The 20,845-nt window shown below is 39.2% G+C and overlaps 1 protein-coding gene across 1 annotated transcript in view; it reads left to right on the plus strand.

The window, feature by feature from the left end:
- LOC117709294 (cytochrome P450 2J6) overlaps window positions 1-12,959 on the plus strand; it is a 33,298-nt gene extending 20,339 nt beyond the window's left edge. The window contains exons 7-9 of the mRNA XM_034503583.2: window positions 2,925-3,112; window positions 5,123-5,261; window positions 9,700-12,959. Coding sequence (XP_034359474.1) covers window positions 2,925-3,112; window positions 5,123-5,261; window positions 9,700-9,878 — 506 coding nt within the window. The 3' untranslated portion in view covers window positions 9,879-12,959. The remainder of the gene's footprint in view (window positions 1-2,924; window positions 3,113-5,122; window positions 5,262-9,699) is intronic.
- The last annotated feature ends 7,886 nt before the right edge of the window (window positions 12,960-20,845 follow it).

Below are 20,845 nucleotides of genomic sequence, written 5' to 3' on the forward strand. Positions count from 1 at the left end.
ACTCCTCAGAAGCTATTCACTTTTGGAGACAGGATCTCTCATTCACCACAATACTGTCAAGGAAACTACACTGTCTGTCCAGTGAGACATGGGATATGCCTGTTGCTACGCCCTTAGTGCCCTGGGATTAGAAGTGCATGTTACCATCCTCAGCTTTTTTCCATGAATCATAGGAATCAGACTCAGGTCCTGATGCTTGCATAGCAATTCCTTTACTTGAGCTCTTGTCCTTTTGTTGTTGATGCTGTTGTTTCCATTGTGAGTAACAGTCTATTCATGAGGTATAAAATCAACTTACTAGATGCAGGACAACTGTATTGCCTTAAGATGAAAATAGAATAGAAATCCCAGAGTGTTTCCTATATGGTAAAGAAAATTGTGTTTATAGAACTATCACATTCATCCACCCACTGACCGTGTGTGTGTGTGTGTGTGTGTGTGTGTGTGTGTACATTTGGAAGCTTCCAATATAGTTCCTCCGATACCATCCACTTTTTGAGACAGGGTCTAATACTCACCTAGAACTTGTTAAGAAAAATACATCTTCTACTAGTAAACCATGGAATATGTCTGTTGTCATTTCCTAGTGCCCTGGAATGAGAAGTGCATGCCACCATATCCAGCTTTTTTACATCAATTGTAAGAATCAGACTCTGGCCCTCAAGCTTGCAGGGCAATATCACTTTACTGGCACTATCTTCTACACCCAAACATTTTTCTTTATGAATGCAAAATGCATATATGTACCTGTATTTATGTGTATGTATCTTGAGTTTCAAGTAAAACACATATTTACCTGAACAATAATAATTTAAGTTTTAAAGCTAGCTAATGAGTTAGCATACAGACTTGGCCTCTAGAATAGAAGCTTCAAAATAACAATAGATTTACATGAAAAGTTACCCTGGTCTTCATTTTGAAATACACACAATAGTCCAGAGTTAGGACTAGCAAGACAGTTCACTGACCACAAATGGATGCATGAGTTAAGAGCAGCTTTTCATCTGGAGAGAAAAAAGTTCTTATTGTCACCTGGTAATGTATGGGTTATCAGGAAACTGCCCTAAGTTTCAGTAAATCATATGAACTGTCCTATGCAACTCAAATTAGTTATATTGACTAGTTAGATATCTATACAAAGATGATTGAATGGAAGAGGAGAGAACCAGAAATTGTATAATATCACAGAGTTTTGATTTTGCAAGATAGAAAAGTGCTAGCTCTTGCTTATAAAACAGGAAAACACTTAATATTACTGAACTGTGCAGTTAAAAATTCTGACAATAATTGTGATTGGTGCCACCCAACATTAGTCAAAATACTTAAAGAGATTGAGGCAGGGCTGTCACAGTTTGACGTTGTTTGTCTACATATATAGAACATAAATGAAATATTGTTATTGTGACGAGTTTTATGTCAAATATATTTTACTACCAATTAATTTTTAGATATAGACAGTGGTGTAATTGATAGATATTTATTTCTCTGTCAGGAGATATCTATAAGATGGATTTTGTAATAGGCTTTTTGCTACAAATTCCTTTTAAATTGTTTCTGAATTGAAACTGATGTGAGGCTTAGCTCTCTGTGAGTGGGCACCCCTGAGCACTCCTTTCTCTATGAGGGAAAAGAGGGAAGTAGACACTCTGTTGTGGTAGACCATGTTCCAAAGATGAAAAATCATGTTTATTTACAATTTTTGGTTTTTGTTTTTAACTTTTCAAGGCAGGCTTATTTCGTGTAGCCCAGACTGTCCTGGAGCTCACTCTGTAAACCAAGATGTCCTTGAACTCAGAGATCTGCCTACCTCTCCCTCCCTAATATTGGGATTAAATGGACGTGCCACTGGGACCAGCTGTCTATTTGTTTTACTTAGCAGAACTTAGTCACATGGTCATTGACTGACTAAGGATTCCAGGAGCTAGACCTTTTCACTAGAGCTGTTCAAGCTATATTATCATTTTGGAAGATAGAAAACAACCATTACCATTTGTTAGTATGACTCTATTTGTTCATAGAAATTTCAAACCATACGTTGGATAAGACATAATTATTCTCATTAGTCAGATGTAGAATCTGAACTGCAAAGAATTTCTTTAGCAGGGTTGTCCAACAATATCTTAAGAAATTGGAGTCTACTGATGTTCTGTGGTCTGAATGTTTATGCACTCTCATTAATTTACTTGTTGCAACCTAATTACCAATGGTATGATGTTATAAGGTGAATAGTCCTATGAAGGGAATTAATGTCTTTAAAAGAAATACTTGAGGAACAAGGGAGACAGGTAAAGAGGTAAAGAATCTTGCTAATTAGTCATCTCCCATAGTGTAGTTCCCCAAATCCTCATGGTAGAAGAGAAAGAACTACAACAAGATGTCCTTTGACTTCCACTATCATGCCATAAGACACCCTCCACTGACACAAATATAATATTCTAAGGAGTATTAATTTTTAAAGAATTACAAGAGATACTTATTTTTTCTATGACATGAAGAAAAAGACAAAGCTTTTCTATCTATGAGACAGAAAATTTTGTTATCAGATGAGAAATTTCTTGGTGCCCTGCTTTATAATTCACCAGCTCTAGGACTGTGAAACATGAATGTGAGTTGTTTATAATTCACTTAGTGTAATGAAGAGTATTCATACTGCACTAGGTTCTGCTCTGAGATTAGCAATGCTGATCACAGCTACTCAGTTCAGGATATATGGAAAGTTACAATTATGTTGTAGGCTCAAAGAGAGTTATAGAGTGGTTTTTTTTTTTTTTTTTAATCAATCCTTTGAAGGGTTAGAAAAACATTTCTTTGCAGCCAGGACACTAAAATTAAATAAAGGCTGATGAGGTCTCAAAGACAACTTGTATGTTGTTAGAAGAAATCATTAAATTAAAAGATTAATAGACATTCTTATTTACTTTTAGAAAAAGTACAGGCAGAGATTGACAGAGTGATTGGCCAGAGGAGGGCAGCAAACCTGGCTGATCGAGAATCCATGCCCTACACCAATGCTGTCATCCACGAGGTGCAGAGGATGAGCAACATCATTCCCTTGAATGTTCCCAGGGAAGTCGCAATGGATACCAATTTAAATGGATTCCACCTGCCAAAGGTAACTATGCACTGCCAGTTTTAAATACCTCAGTCCATTTTTTACATCCTCCTATGAACCTAAAGTAAGTGTGACATGTATTCCTGCCTCAGGATCACTTAATTCAGCAGAGGTATATTATGTTTGCTAAATTATTCATTACCTCCATGTATCTAAACAGATATTTACATATATGGTGGGGAAGATGACTCCTTGGTCAAATATGTTTAGGCAAAGCCTGGCTTTATTTGCTAAAGGAATTTCAGTATCTTCCTATGCTAATGTGGGCTCACAGCAGGCAGCAGTTCTCATGACTTTACCCAGAGAGGAGGTTTCAAGACTAAAGAACTGCCAGGCTGGGGTTAGAAAATACTTCTGCACAATCCTTGAAATACAGAATTTGAAATGTGAATTAAAAAACAAAACAACAACAACAAAAAAAAAAACAAAACAAACAAAAAAAAAAAACTTACACTACCATCATGGTAAGACTGTCATTTCTAAAACAGTGACCCGCAGGCTTATTTCCAGTGTTAATTTACACACAACTGATTTATATCCCCTAAGAGAAGCCATTCCAAAATTCATTAGATACTACAGAATATTTGTGTGGTCTAGAATATTCTCTCCTTCAAAATGGCTTATCAACCTTTCAGAATAACCATCAATCTCATTTTGAGATTGGAAAATTGAGACTTAAGAAAATTTGGTTTATATAAAATCTCTCTACTATAAAATAATAAGAGTGGGAATCCATAATCAACTCTGTTCTGGTCATTCTGGACATCTCATACTGCCTCCATGGGACTTGCATAATTTTAACATGAAAAAAACTCCTTTAATATTTCTTCACGAGTCCCTGTTAAATTACCCATCTTTATGAATTGAATTACTATCACATCTACCAGCTCTCTTAATACTCTTCATAGGGTTTCTTAAGACTTATACCCTCCATGCTCCACACAGTTAAAATTCCTTCTGTTCTTTTTATTTTACCATGGGTGATCAAGTCAAACATTTCTTGGCTGTGACAAAATTCCAAAGGTTTCAGTTCAGCATGGAAGTGGGTTCGTGAAAGAGCAGTCAGATCACATAATGGTAGCCAGGAAGCAGAGAAAAAAGTTAACAGGAGGGTTTTTTTTTTTCCCTCACTTTCACTCTTTTTATTTCATCCAGGCCATCAGCTTGTGGGATGGTGCCATCCACAGTCAGGGAAGGTCTACTAACATTAGTTGACTATTCTGGGATTATCTTCACAGATGGAGACATACTACAGAGTTGGTAAAAAAAAAAAAAAAAAAATGATGAGAAGTGGACAATGTTGTATGGCTAAATCATGTTCTTGGGCCTAAGAAAGCAAGGGCAGCATGCACTATGGTGACACTGAAAACCAATAATTGATATGAAAAAAATCAAAAAAAGTTTGAAAGATCGGTCAAGTCAGGTCACTGAAGGGACCATGAGTTAGTGGGAGGGAAAGGTACACTTTGGAAGTCCTGGCACAGTGCTAGGGATCTTCATGAACTGGTCTTATTTAACCTGATATGTAGATATTTTCCTAACCCTGCAGAGAAACTTGGTTCAGAAGCCTTCATGTTGAAGCCTAAGAATGGAGAAGCACAGTTGAAAAACATACCATTTTCCTTCATAGGCCTGCCACTGTCCTCACTGTGGGAAGTAGCTGAGTTGGTTTTTATTCCTTCCTGCCATATAATACTCCTTTAGATGCTAAAATGTGTTGAACTAGACCCACATAGACTTCCTCCTATAAACTTGTATTCAGCATTAAAAAATAACCTAATGGGCTGGTAAATCCCTAGCCGGCACTTACATTCATTTTAAAGACTTCTAGACAAAGAGGAGGGCACTGAGACAGGTGGGGGGATCTCAATGTTGAATGCATATCTCAATTCCCATTTAGAGTAAATTAAAAATGGCGAAATCAATCTAAATGCACAAATGCTAGAGAACCATCTACCTCCTTACATGTCTGTTCCCTATATCAAGCCTTGACTCTGCTTTCATTTCTAGGGTACCATGGTTCTAACCAACCTGACTGCACTGCACAGGGACCCAAGAGAGTGGGCCACCCCAGACGCATTCAATCCAGAGCACTTTTTGGAGAATGGACAGTTTAAGAAGAGAGAATCTTTTCTACCATTCTCAATGGGTGAGTTGTGATGAACAGGAGTGAGTTCAGTGCTTTACCTCAGCCCCTCCCTCTTTTTGTCTCCAGATGGTCCAATTTGGATCTTTTTTGATTTTTCATTACAATTTTCCATTCCCTGGACTTGCCACTTCTTCAGACCCAGCCTAATCCTCATCCTCCCTTGCATCTGCTGGAGATTCCAGCTTTTATCATTCTGTTTTCCAAAACACTAATGATAGAAACCCATACTCTGGCTCCTCTTCAATAATGTGAATATGTGCCACCTTCATAAGGTTTTTCAATGTCCCAAGTTATTTTTAAGGGATGTACCTACAGAGGGAAATGGAGTAGATTTGTAATGAGAGCAGACAAAAGTATCAGAGATAAGGACATTCCCACTGTTACAAGTCTCACATAAACAACAAGGTAATACCTATAGTGTATATGCAGAGAACCTGGTACAGAACCCATGCAGGTCTTGTACTTGCCATTTTAGTCTCTGTGAGCTTATGTGAGTTCCTACTTAGCTGATTCTGTAGGACATGTTTTCCTTGTGCAATCCATTCCTTCTGACTTCTACACTCTTTCTTCCCCTTCTTCCATGGGATTCTGGGATTTGTGAGGGGAGAGATCCAACTGAGATATCTAATTTAGACTATCTCTCTCCTCATAATGTTGAGCTGTGAGTCTCTACACCCAATCCCATATGGTGCCAGAGGAAGCCTCTCTATGGCAGCTGGATACGGCACTGATCTATGAGTATAGCAGAATATCATTGGAAATCCTTTCATTGATTTTCTTTCTTTCTTTCCTTCTTCTTTCTTTCTTTTTCTTTTTTTTTTTTTTTTTTTTTTTTTTTTTTTTTTTTTTTTTTTTTTTTTTTTTTTTTTTTGTCAGTTTTGTTTAGTTTTTACCCTAGGTCTCTTTCAGTTTATGAGTCAGACCAATGAAATGTGAAACGTGTAGAGTGATATCCCCTTTTACATTTCAAATAAATATTTTGTGTGATATGTTCTGAGATGGGTGAGAGGAATGTGAGCAGGTCCACAGCCAGGGCTTCCACAAGATGTTCCTCCAGGACCATTGCTGCCCATGGACATGCCAATGTACATGAATTACAAACAAATTGAAAGTGGTCTCCATAGTTCTGAACCCTTCTAGTATAAGATTCACTGACTTCTTATCCAGTATATCAGGTAGAACCTTGATGCACAACAAGCAGCTCAAAATACCTCCTTTCGTAAGAACCTGTTGTTATTCACAGGTTTCTAGATAGTTTGGGGGTTTGGCTCTTCTTTGTTTGCTTTCCAGATGATGGCTGGTCTATGATGACCTCAGTAGAAGGGCAGAGTTCTCATATCACCTCTCATCCTCTAGTAAGCCAGTTTTCCATTCATATGGTGGTAGTCACGTCCCCATTGGGAGGACTGAAGCACACAGGGCTGGTGAGGCCCAGTTTTAAAAGGTCTTCTGAATTTTAGTGACAAGTAAAAAAGCCAGCCATAATTATAAGGGAGGGAAATTACTTCAGCCTTTGCTTGGAATCACATAAAAGTCACAGTGGACAAAATGTGGAAGCAAGGGTAGAGGACAATTGTCCCTGTTTTATTGTCATCATCTCAATTTCTGATGAAGAAAAGTAAAATGCAGTTGCCTAGGGACGTGCAACAAAAACCAGTTAAACTGAGCATGATGGACAAACCTGAAAAACCCACTCGGTTCACAAAGCACTGAGAATTTTTTAATTGCTCTGATTTTTTTTCCCATCCTGCTTCCTGTTCTTGTCATTTCTAGAAGATTTAAAGGAAGCCACCTGGGGAAAGTGGGATGTATATCAAAGATGCTCCTCTCGAGAAAAAGTTAACTAGAAGTAAAAAGATTTTCTGTGCCTCATCACTGAAGGTGAAAAGCTACATTTACACGAAAGTGTATATTTGTACCTTCTTCTGAGTGAGTTAACAAACTTAACAGTTTCTTCATAGGAAAGCTCGACAGATTCTCACGTCATAGAGCATAAGAACTGGGTTCATAAAATTGGTCAGGACCTATTTCAGTCCTCTTATTTCACTCATTAAGTCATTTTTCTGGTTGATTTTGTTGCTGTTGTTGCTGCTTTTGTTTTCTGAAAGTGAAAGGGTCAAGTGCCCTTCAGCTCACGTTGTTTGTCAACTTTCACCTCACTGAAACAATATCTGAGAGGAACAACTTCTTTGGAGGAAGCTTTGTTTGGCCTATGGTTTTTGAGTTTTCAGTCTTTGGACACTGGACCTGTGCTTGAGATGAGACGACGTTTGTTAGAACTGTATGGCTGAAGAACATGAGTACTTCATGGGAGCCAGGAAGCAAGAAAAGGAAGCAACTACATTTAAAAAATCTCATCAAGAGTATGGCTCACATGATCTAGCTTACGCACATGTTTAATTTTCTACCATTTCTTAGTGGTGTGTCAACTGGCAACTAACACTGTAGTTAGTGCACCTGCTGATAAATGAAGGAACAAAAAATAAACAACATACATTCAAACTATAGGACCTAGGTGAATATTGGAATACCATTCAAGTCTCCTAGTTGAGTGACTGTAGTCTTCAGAGTAGCACATCCCTGTGTGCACACGCTCATGTTCTCTCTCTCTCTCTCGCTCTCTCTCTCTCTCTCTCTCTCTCTCTCTCACACACACACACACACAGCACTGACAGTATATCCTTGAAGTGATGTACCTTTACTGATCCTGTGAGGTCTTGTGAACTCCTCCATCATAAAGGAGTAGGTTGTTTCTTGTAAATCATTCCATTTTTCCAATTATCCTCAGTCTTTGAATCCCTTCATCCACAGTAAATCAAGAGATGGTAGGCCTTTCAAGCTCACTAAAAGTAGACTACCTCTGAGGTACATGTCATATGTCCTATCAAGTAAGTCATCTCCACCTTTATCAATCCTATGAAGTGTAGTCATTAAATGCATCCTGGAAAAATTAGAGAAATTGTGTCTCAAAATAAAAAGGTTAAAAGAGACACAGTGGTAGTTCAGTTAAGGTATACATTCTAGAATATGCAACATCCTAGTCTCAGCACCTACTTGAGAGAGAGAGAGAGAGAGAGAGAGAGAGAGAGAGAGAGAGAAGAAAAACAGAGACGACAGACAGACAGAGAGACACAAAGAATGTGAGCAAGTGATGATGGGGAGACAAGAAAAGAGAAAAAGACAGGAAGGGAAAAGAGAAAGAGAAAGAAGTTATGCTTCTCTAGTATGAAGTCTGACACAAGCCTCTACATTGGTCTGTATTGTCGATGGACAGACTTGGTGCACTATATGTGTTATTATTATTAGCATAATTTACCCAGTCAGTGGAGAGATGAAGTAATTGGAAAACAATGGCTGCTCATAAAATCTTTTCCTCAGAACCAGTCTATACCTCTTGGTAAATGTCTATTTAGTTAGAACAGCCAATCTGAAAACTTAGGCTTTGCTTTGAATTTTATATTATTATATTTTGCCACTCTAAATGTATTTTAGAAAAAAAAGGAAGCTAATGACAAGTCACTTAAGATAGTCGACATGGTAGTTCAACTTGTCACTTACTAGTCCTGTGAACATAATATCCTGATTTGATGCCCAGAATCCCCACTAAAAGCGGAGTATGCCAGCATATGCTTGTACTCCTCCTGTTAGATGGCCTGAAAGAGAAGGACCAGTGGCCAACCAGACTACACTACTTTGCAAAGACCCAATCTCAAAAATGTGTGTGTGTGTGTGTGTGTGTGTGTGTGTGTGTAGTGAGTGACATTAGGGTATCAAGACCCATATCTGGACTTTGACTTCTACATGCATGTACATACATGTGTACACACAATGAGCCTACAGGTGCACAAAGAAATCCACACAAACAGGGGCTTAAGGATGCATTAGAGATGTGAGGACTGCTGAAGTGCTCTTGGGATGCATGATGAGGATGCTCAGTGAGGAAGAGAATAGTGGAGTGCTAGCATTGTCCCTGATCACCAGAGATCACACATCTAAACCCAGATATTCAATATAGAGCCTAGCAAGTAGATTCATGCAGAAATGGAAGTGGACACAAACGCTTATGTCTTTACATACACTGTGTGTATGGTGTGAGGTGACCTAGATCAACAGCTCCCAGAGTTGAAAGAATGCCTACTGCTCCAGTCTCACCTTTACATTTCATTATTAAATGCAAAGAACCAGGACACCTGAAAAAAATTACATTTTCCAGGGTGGCAAAGTGAAAACGTAAGTCTGGAATGTATTCTTATGCCAAAGGTCATAACTGATTCAAAAGTCATTGAAGCAGGCTCTAGTTACCAAATCTTGAAGATATGAAACATAATCACCATCAAAAAGCCCAGGATCATCTAAAGATTTGAGGTATGATGGTGGGGACACCAGGTTCTTCATGTACCAAAGTCAGCTGAGTGACTCATCTGTTTTGTCCCCACAGGAAAGAGAGCTTGCCTGGGAGAACAACTGGCCCGGTCTGAGCTGTTCATTTTCTTCACTGCTCTCATGCAAAAATTTACCTTCAAGCCTCCAATCAATGAGAAGCTGAGCCTGAAGTTCAGAAATGGCCTTACACTTGCTCCAGTCAGCCACCGCATCTGTGCTGTCCCTAGAGAGTGATGCTGGAGAAGCAAAGAGAAAAGGAGGATATGGAGCATGCCCTGAAGCTTCTGGGTTTGCTCACATGAGAGGATAAAGATGTCACAGAAGGAAGATTCAAGAATTATTGAAGAAATTTTGCTTAGAAAATTGAAGCAAACTCATAGAATGCTGGCCCCTTGATTTGGCGGTGGGCACTTCATTATGAGCTCAGTGGCGTGCCTTTTCATCTATAAGTTTTGAGGACAATGGTGATTCTTCCTATAAAGAGGGTGCATTTAATAAATTTAATTTAAAATGAATTACACATCAAAATTAAAAGATTAATTATTATTTAAAAAGTAAACTTTCCAAGTTCATCATGAACCATTATCTTTATTGCCATACCATCAGTTTGCCTCGTTCCTTCTTTCATGCATTTTTATTTGCATCTGGAACATTTAAATGTTAGCCTAAAGTGAAGCAAAGAGGGAATAAGAAGCAGAACTGAACTTCTTATTGCATCTACAGAAACAGGTTATTGAGACTCTCCCAGAAGACAGATCTGTCACTAACTGTAGATCTATGTCTAAATAGATCTGGAAACCAGTAGAGCAGGATGTTTCCCTACTCACAGGCAGACAGAACAAGTTGCCTTTTTATTTTACAATTTTATTGTTTTTTTTAAGAATTCCATATCATGTACCTCGGTCCAATTTATTACCCACCACCTCGTATCCACCCTTACAACCTCTGGCCAAATAGAGAATAAAATATATAGTTGAGGATACTGGAGTGTGGCACAGTTTGTCCAACAATTGCTCTTCAGAATTGCTACATTGTAAATACTGAAACCTTATTGAGACTCCCTAAGGGTATTCTTTTGTTATCCTGTGTCTTGGAGATTCTGTGGTTTTGGATGAGTAGGACTGGCTCCTTTAGGTACTACATGGATGGGATAGATTTGAGATGGGCCAATTCAAAGCCCTGGATCTGGACCTGAGAGGTACCTAAGCTGGTCAGCTCTCTAGCACCCATATCTTCTGTGCAAGCCCTCCTGCCCTGTCCTACTTGGCCTGTCCAATGCCATAGCCAGTAAAGGGCAGAGCCAGCTCTTCTGTTCTCATGCCTTTGGGGGCTGGTTTATATGTGCCCACACCATCAGGTTCAGCTCTTCTGTGATTCATAGGAGAGGTACAGGGTTGCTCTCTCCAGTGTTACATAAGGAGAGGGGAAGGGTCATTTCTTTGATACATTTATAACCCAGGGCCAGCTCTCCCATGTGTGATCAATACCCAAATCAGATTCCTTTACATGTAGTTTGACCTAGAACCTAGGGTTAGGTAATCATATCACTTGAAAGAACATAGCACTACCCAATGTGGTCAAAGTGGTACAAAGACAGACATGTTGTTCATTGGAATAGAATTGAAGATCCAGAAATAAAACCACAAACTTGAGGACACTTGATCTTTGACAAAGATGCCAAAAATATACAATGGAAAAAAGAAAGCATCTTTAGTAAATGGTGCTGGTCTAACTCTATGTCTGTATGTAGAAAAATGAAAATAGACCCATATTTGTCACCTTTCACAAAGCTCAAGTCCAAGTGGATCAAGGACCTAAAGATAAAGCCAAATACACTGAATCTAATAGAAGAGAAAGTGTGAAAGAGCCTTGACCTCATTGGCACAGGGGGAAGTTTTCTAAACAGAACTCTAATGATCATGCTCTAAGGGCAAGAATTGATAAATGGGACCTCCTGAAACTGGAAAGCTTCTGTAACACAAAGAACATAGTCAATAAGACAAACTAGCAACCTACAGATTGGGAAAAATTCTTCACTAACCTCACATTTGATAGAGGGCTAATATCCAAAATATATAAAGAACTAAAAAAGCTAACCACCAAAAACCAAACAACCCCATCGAAAAATGGGGTATAGAATTAAACTGACAGTTTACAACAAAGGAATCTTGAATGACTGAGAAGCACTTAAAGAAATTTTCAAAGCCCTTTACTAATCAGAGAAATGCAAATGAAAAGGACCCTAAAATTCCACCTTACACCAATCAGAATGGCTAAGATCAAAACTTCAGGTGGCAACACATACTGACCAGAATGTAGAGAAAGAGGAACACTCCTCCATTGCTCGTGGAATTGCAAACTGGTACAACCACTCTGGAAATAAATCTGGAGATAAATTTCTCAGAATTTTGGAAATAGATCTACATGAAGACCCAGCAATACCACTCTTGGGAATATACCCAAAAGATGCCCCACCATGCCACTGGGGCATGTGGTACACTATGTTCATAGCAGCCTTATTTGTGATAGCCAGAAGCTGGAAACAACCCAGATGTCTCACGACAGAAGAATGGTTAGAGAAATGTTCATTTACACAATTGAATACTACTCAGCTATTACGAATGAGGATATCCTGAATTTTGCAGGCAAATGGAAGGAACTAGAAAATATCATCCTGAGAGAGGTAACTCAGATCCAAAAGGACATGTATGGTATGTACTCACTAATAAGTTGATATTAACAAATAAAAAAGTACAGAATATCCAAGATAAAGTCCACAGAACTCAAAAAGTTCAACAAGCTGAAGGTCCCAAGTGAGGGCACCTCAGTCCTACTTGGGAGGGAGAAGAAAGAGAACACAAGTGGGGAGAAAGGGCATGACCTCAGAGGGAAAGTGGATTGGTAGCAGGTGGGGGGTGGGAGAGAATCTGATCTGGTATTAGGTGTGGGTTAGCAGAAAGAATGGAAACATGCAACCTGTAGAGGTAGAAGGTTGGGATGACCCCCCAGGATACACCAGAGACCTGGAAGGTAAGAGACTCTCAGGACTCAAAAGGAAGGAACATAGATGAAATGCCCAACCCTAGGACAGTAGGGAGAGGGAATTTACCTGGGGCCACCTTCAGAAGGAAGACAGTGCATCAAGTGAGGGAGGATTTACTATCCCACAGTCAATTCTGACCCATAATTGTTCCTGTCTGAAAGAACAGATAGAAATGGAGAGGAGCCTGAGGAAAAGAAGGTCCAGCAAGAATCCCAAAGTGGAATTCAGCTCAATCGGAGGTGCTAAGGCCTGGCACCATTACTGAGGCTATGGAGTGCTCACAAAAAGGACCTATTATGACTGCACTCCAAAAGACCCAACAAATAGCTCAAAGAGTCAGATGCAGATATTTGAACCCAATCAATGACAAAAACATCTTACTCCTATGATTGAATCCTATGATTGATTTAGGAAAAGGCTGGAAGAAGCTGAGGAGCAGGGCGACCCTATAGAAGGACCAGCAGTTTCAATTAACCTGGACCCCTGAGATCATTCAAATACTGGACTACTAACTAGGCACCATACACCAACTGATATAAGGCCCCCCAACACATATACAGCAGAGGACTGCCGGGTCTGGACTAACTCAGAGAAGATGTACCTAAACCTGAAGAGACTGGAGGCCCCAGGGAGTTTAAAGGTTTGGTTGGGTGGGGATGGGGGTTGGGGATGAGGAGTGGGGAGTGGGGACATCCTCACGGAGACAGGGAAGGAGGTATGGGATGTGGAACAGTCAGAGGGTGAACTGGGGGGTGGGGAATAAAATCTGGAGTGTAAATGAATAAATAAATAAAAGACAAAAGAATATCATTTTAAAATTTTTTCTTCTAATTTTTTCTCCACTTTCAAGATTCTTCTCTGAGACAATCACCAATCCTCTATCTCTATATGACATGATTGTGTAGCTTAACAGGTTATTTTTGGGACACCTAACGGTAGACATCAGGGGTCTCTCTGACTCTTTTACCTGATCTTGGAATCTTTTGCCTCCTACTGGATAGGCTCCATCCAGAATTGATTGGAGGACTTGTGTTTAGTCTTTTTGTAACTTTTAAAAAAAATTTTTTTTACTCTTTTTTTTCTTTTTTTATTAGTAGTTTGTTGATTTACATTTCAAATGTTATCCCCTTTCCTGGTTTCCCTTCTGCAATCCCCCTCTCCCATTCCCCCTCTCCCTGCTCCCTTACCCACCCACCCACCCACTCTCATTTCACCGCCCTGGCAATCCCCTACACTGGGGCATCGAGCCTTCACAGAACCAAGGGCTTCTCCTCCCATTGATGCCAGATAAGGCTATCCTTAGCTACATATGCAGCTAGAGCCTTGGATCCCTCTATGTGTACTCTGATATGGGATGTTTAAGCCTGTGAGTTAAGGGCCAAATAGAAATTTCAAGGCTCTGAGTTTATTGTTAGGGAGTTTTCAAGAGATTTAATTAGAAATATCTGAGAGTGATTAACAGAAAACAGTCCAGATTACTTTACATAGGTGATTGGTTTTCAAAAATATCATAAATCCACAAAATGTGACATTTAATGTTATTTATTCACTTGTTGTTGAGACAAATCTGCTCTTAATAGCTCCCAGTTCATAGATTCAAAGAAGCATTTTACCTTTAGATGAGGCTGTACATTGTGGCTAGGTTGCTACTGAGCAGAAAATTTTCAATCTCTCCTGCAAACCTGTATTGTTCTTGAAAGGAGACAATTTACAGGTTAGGGCAGCTTAGGTCTGCCGAGACAGAATAGGCTAGTCCTTAGTATTCCTGTTTCTCAAAGGCCTGTCAGATGGTCCTGGGCCAGAAGGCTGAAGACAGATGTTCCAGCTTCCTGAATTACTGGGTCTGTATGGGTAGGCAACTGTCTCTACAACTTGTCTCAGTTCTGGAAGCTGTGTTTGGCTTCCTATATCTTCAGATAATGTTGGTCATTCTCGGATTTCTGATGAGGTTGAACGACTATGTATAATCTCATACCCAACCCAGGATATTTAACATTGAGTGAACAGATTTGAGAGGATGGTTTTCAGATGGCATACAATCTAAAGCCAGGACAGAAGTCAGGTGTTTTAAGTTAGGATAGATGGCATTGTTCTATATTATTGACAAAAAATGGTGGACTAGATGTTAGGTCTATCTTGTACTTTATAAATAACAAAATCGTAATAGTTGTGCTCAATTTTTAACTGAGTTAAAAGAGTATTTTAAGTGAACAGAAAGGGGAAAGTGTTGTGGATGACTCTGTGCTACCTGCATTTTGATGTTAATTTCAGCTCTCCTGGGAGGGGCTTTGGACAAGGAGTAAGTCACATACTCAAGTGACTTCTTGTGAACCAATTCTCTAATGAATAAAGGAGCAAATCACTGGGTGGATAGGAGGGTCTTCAAGGTTGGATATAGGAAGAGAGGAAGAAGATAGAGAGAGGGTCCTTTTGGACAGGGACAGCCTGAGGACAAGATATGCCTACTAGTGTCTTCTGGTTTCTATGGTAGATCCACTAGGATTCGCCACCAGAGGATTTAGATTTAATATAGATACAAGATTAGTATTCTCGTTGTTGCACCCAGAGATTGAGTTACCATTGTTTCTGAATTAAGTTTGTGTGGTGTTTTCCTTCCCAGGGCAGTTCTACTGAGTTCCAAAGAAAAAGGTACAGCTGCAAATAGAGCTGAGTGGAGAGATTTTGGAGATCTCACTCAGAGTCTTCACCAGATAAAAACAGGTTGGCCATTACCCACCAGTGCATAGCCAGGTAGCCCACTGGGGCAGAGAGTAGCAGAGCATAACATGGAAACTTACCGATCTTTTAAAATATTTCCTGACACAAAGCACCTAAAGAAATTTTCAACATTCTTAGTCATCACGGAAAGGCAAACCAAAATGACCCTGAGATTCCACCTCATACCAGTCAGAATGGCTAAGATCAAAAACTCAGGTGACAGCAGATACTGGCAAGGATGTGAATAAAGAAGAAGCCTTCTTCATTGTTGGTGGGATTGCAAGTTGGTACAACCACTCTGGAAATCAGTCTGGCAGCTCCTCATAAAATTGAACATAGTACTACTTGAGGACCCAGTTATACCAATCCTTGGCACATACCCAAAAGATGCTTCAACATATAACAAGGATACATGCTCCACTATGTTCATATTTATTTATTTATTTATTTATTTATTTATAATAAATACATTTAATAAATTTATGGCCTTATTTATAATAGCCAGAAGCTGGAAAGAACCCACATGTCCCTCAACAGAGAAATGGATACAGAAAATGTGGTATGTTTATACAATGTAGTACTACACAGATATTAAAAACAATGATTTCATGAAAATCTCAGGCAAATGGATAGAACTAGAAAATATCATCCTGTGTGAGTTAACCCAGTTACAAACAAACACACATGGTATGTCCTCACTGATAAGTGGATATTAGGCATAAAGTTCAGAATACCCATGATACAACTCACAGGCCATATGAAGCTCAAGAAGAAGGAAGATCAAAGTGTGGATGCTTCAGTCCTTCATAGAAGGGGGGACAAAGTACTTACAGGAGGTAGAGGGTTGGGGGGACTTTGGAGGAAGAGAGGAGAAGGAGGAGTAAAAGGGGGTCAAGATCAGGTATGAGAGGAGCCGGGTATAATATACTAAGGGTCAGAAAATTGAACAGAGGTGTGTCGCAATGGGGGATGGGAAACTGGGGGTAGCCACCAGAAAGTCCCAGATGCCAGGAAAGCAAGAGGCTCCCAGGACCTAACAGGGATGAGATTAGCTGAAATGCCCAACAAAGGTGAGTGGGGAAGAACCTGTAGAGACCATATTCAGTGGTTAGGCAAGGCCCCTGGTTGGGAAATGGGGCCACCCACTTACTCATCTCCAAATTTTTAACCCAGAATTATTCCTGTCTAATGAAAATATGAGGACAGAGAGTGAAACAGAGACTGAAAGAAAGGCCATCCAGAGACTGCCTCACCTGGGGATCCATCCCATATACAGAAACCAAACCCAGACACTATTTTCGATGCCAAGAAGTTTTTAAATTTTTTATTGATTATTTTATTTATTTGCATTTCAAATGTTATTCTCCTTCCAGGTTTCCCCTCTGCAAACCTCCTATTTCACGGCCCCCCTGCTTCTATAAGGGTGCTCCCCCACCCACCTACCCACTCTTGACTCATCTCCCTAGCATTCCCCTACTGGGAATCAAGTATGCTGAGGCATCAAGCCTTCAGAGAACCAAGGGCCTCCCCTCACCTTGATGTCAGATAAGGCCATCCTTTGCTATGTCATGTTTAATTGATAGATCTAGAGACCAGCCCTGAAGAGGTAGATCTGAGGAAGAACAGAAATGAGGAAAAGATTAGGACAATAGGAGGGAGGAGAAACTAGTCAGAATATAATGCATAAGAGAATAATAAATAATAAATTTACTAGCTAGTTAATTAAATAGATAATGAAACACTCTTCTTCAAAAATACACCATGTCGTTCTAGTATTGAGACATGATACTACAAGTCTTAGTAAAGAAAACTTCACCTGCAGTACCCTGGACCTCCTCTAAGCTGGAATAGATACAATATCTAACAGACAGCTCTGGGTTCTGCTTTATAGAAGTGTAAACACAGAGGGTTAGGACAAGAATGATGAGTGCACCTGGATAAGACAGAATGGTGCTTCTGAAAGTTGTTGCTAAGAGAGAGCCAGAAGACAAAATAGTGGAGTGGAAGACATGCAACAGCTGTGAGATAAGGTGTTTTAGAGAACATGACCTTCATGTATCCTGTCAGGACTGGAATGAGTCATGGAGGAAGACTTTACAGCTTATGCCATGAAGGATCTTCAACTCTAGGGTTAAATAGAGAAGACTGCTGTCCTTGTGATAGGTTCTAGCAAAGAGTGACAGTGTCCCATGAAAATCTACTTGTTCCCTTCTTTCTTTTCAGCACTGCCATCATATTTTGCCCTGGATACTACCGAGATGTCAGTCAGATACCTGTCATCATATTGATGTAACTTCTGTCTGTCTAGACTCACACAGAGACATTTTTCACAATGCCTCCCTGAATTACATTTTCTCCTTTGGCATTGCCCTTAATCTTATCTCCAAGTAGGGTTTGGGTCTTCCATACCAAAAATGTACTATTTAAATCTCTTAAGCATTCAGAAGAATCTTCTTAGATTCTTAAGATGTTATAAATTCTGTTAAGAACTTGCTGCCTGGCAAACTGCTGCCATTCTCTAGTAATAAATGCACCAATGTGCCACATTACAGAGTTGTGTGCACTGTCTATGTCTCCATAGAAACGTTCCCACCTTCAGAAATGTGGCCCATCCCATTATTTTTATTCCTCTGGATTATAGGAAAGTTTCCGGGTGGAAGAAAAGAGCATATTTTATGTCATGAAACTTCTTTTCCAAATTGTGGTAAAGTTTATGTGAGAAGCACAAAGTCATTATAGCACATCCAAACCAAATATTTTACCCTAAGATGAAAATAAGAGTAGTGATCTCAGTATCTCCCATGTAGTAAAGATAAACTGGTCATTTCTTGTGATCCACCTACTTTTTGAGAAAGGATCTTTCATTGGCCTGGAAATCACCAAGTGGACAAGATTATCTGGCCACTGAGTCACAGGAATCTACCCCTCTCTGCCTCCTCAGTACAATGGGATTAGAAATGCATGCCACCATACCTGGATTTTTAAATATAATTTCTAGGAATCAAATTCAAATCTCCATGTTTGTATAGCTAATACTTTATTTAATAAACTATTTTATTAGTGCAAAACTTTTATCTTTATTGATCAAAATGAACATATTGTTGCTATATCTTTCTATCTGTAGCTTTAGATATAGGTTCAGGTACAAGTACAGATACAGATAAAATATATATATACTTATACGTTTCTTACCTATATTTCTGTTTCTGTGATATAATACTATAACCAAAACTAATTTATTTTCACTGATAGAATCTAAGACTATGAGGATTCATAGCATTGGAAAAATGAATCAAAAATCTGAGACATCACATCTCAACTGCAAACAAAAACAAGGGGAAAACTGGAAGTAGGGCAAGAATATAAACGCTTAAATCCACCCCCACTGACATAAAATCCTACATTATATTTCTCATTTAATCCTTTTCATTTGGCCTATCGTTCCCTATAGGCTCATGGTATGTTATGATGCAAAATGCATAAAAGTCGCCATAGTTTTTAACTGTTTCTATGCTGTTCAAAAGTCCGAAGTTTCTTGTGAAGCTGAGGTCAATCTATTTAATGTACCCCAGTATAAAACCAAAACACAGATTTGTATACTCCCAGCACACATTAGAAGCGAATATACATTACAATTCCAAACTGGAAGAATGAAGGTATAGCAAGGAAATACTGAAAAGAAAATCCAAGAGGTCAAATACCTAATCATATAAATCAATGGATGATGTCTGAACATTTAGCATCATGGGACTTAGATGGCTCTCCCTGTTTAGCTTTGCTGCTTGCAAGTGTGCTGCAGCTTGGGCTCAATGTCCGCCTGATTTTCTCACACTGAAGCTTGTGTTTTCTAACACTATCTCCAGATGGTGACTCAATGCTGCACAGAAGACACACTGGGGAACAATTGCCTGCACTCTTGAGTGCCTGGCTGGAACTCCTGTTCTCTTTACCTTTCCCTGTGCTTCTCAATCACCTTTGTTGGCCTTTCACTATTCACTTTAATAGGACTGTTGACAGAATACAGGACCTGTCCAGTCTTCCTGTTCACAAAACAATTAGAAACATTTGAATTACAGCTCAAAAATCTCAACTGTCTATTTATTTTATTCTAGTGATTCTGTTATTGAATCAGATCATGAAAGACTAGAATATGACTCTTCTTACATTATACATAAATGATTTATGTGTTGTTTTTCAGGATTGCAGTGCAAGTAATGTTGGTATATTCCCTTGTCTTTCTCAGGAAGTTGATCATATAGTCTAGGTGAAGCCTTCATACCCGCAATCTTTTCATATTGAAAAATCTTTTTCCCAGAGAGGATTCATTTATAGTTCCTTTAATGGTTCTTCTACATACACCATCTGTAAAATAACAATAGCAACACACAGAGACTCTCAGTTGTTTTTTCTGGATTTTGGTGAAAGGGAATTTATTTAGTAGCCTTTAGCTTAGGCTGTGTGTATTGGATTTCCCTTACTGAAAGCATCTGAGATGAACAATTTACTTATGAGGAAATTTTGCTTGGCTCGTGGTTTCAGAGTTCTTAGTCTATGATCAGCTCACCAATAGGCCAATTCCTGAAATTAAACAGCACATTCTCTAGAAGTATTTGCTTGAAGAACTTGGTCACCTAATGGCTCCCAGAAAATAAGGGAAGGATGCTTCTAGTTTGGAGCTATCCTGTTATGGTTCAAATGACCTACATTAAGTACATACCCTATAAACGTTGTAGCATTTGCCAATAGTGCCACAGTTACGATTGTAACTAAATTGGTTACTGCTCTATTGATGGGAAGAGATGCCACGAGCAAGGCAATCTTTATAAAAGGAAAAGATTTTACTTGGGTGCTTACTTCTGTTGTGCCAGGAAACATTCATGAACCTCCAGAAGACACAAAGGAGCCGATTCTGATGCAGTTGCATCAGGGTCTCTTTATTCAAGCTCATGCTTGTACTCCCTACCAGTCCTGACACAGCAAGAAGACAGAGCCCTGAGCCTAGTTTAGGAAAGAATTTATAGAGGCAAGAAGGGGTTATCTATCCTGGTACACATCTGATTAAGGGGTCATTATGGCCTTTAACATAACTGGTTGATGTGGGGAGTCAAACCATAAACTTAACTTGTATGTTTTTCCTGATTAGTGGTTTTTAGGAAGTAAAGTGTCAGGGGCAGACTTGTAACCTCTAGATATAAATTTGCTGGGAATAACCTAGAAACTGGTGCTAGATGCAGGTCTTCTTGGGAGTTAACCTGGAAACTGGTGCTAGACACAGTTATTGTTAGAGGATGTAGCCTGGAAACTTGTGCTAGGTACCAGCTGGGTAGTTAACTTGAGTTTAAACTTTAGTCAGGTTGTCTAAGATAAGTCTGAACAACAAGATTTGGTCTCCCACTTCTATATTTTGAGCATTAGTTTATGATAATCTTGGCAAGAAACA

Source organism: Arvicanthis niloticus, chromosome 5 (assembly GCF_011762505.2).
Source record: "Arvicanthis niloticus isolate mArvNil1 chromosome 5, mArvNil1.pat.X, whole genome shotgun sequence".
Classification (NCBI taxonomy): domain Eukaryota; kingdom Metazoa; phylum Chordata; class Mammalia; order Rodentia; family Muridae; genus Arvicanthis; species Arvicanthis niloticus.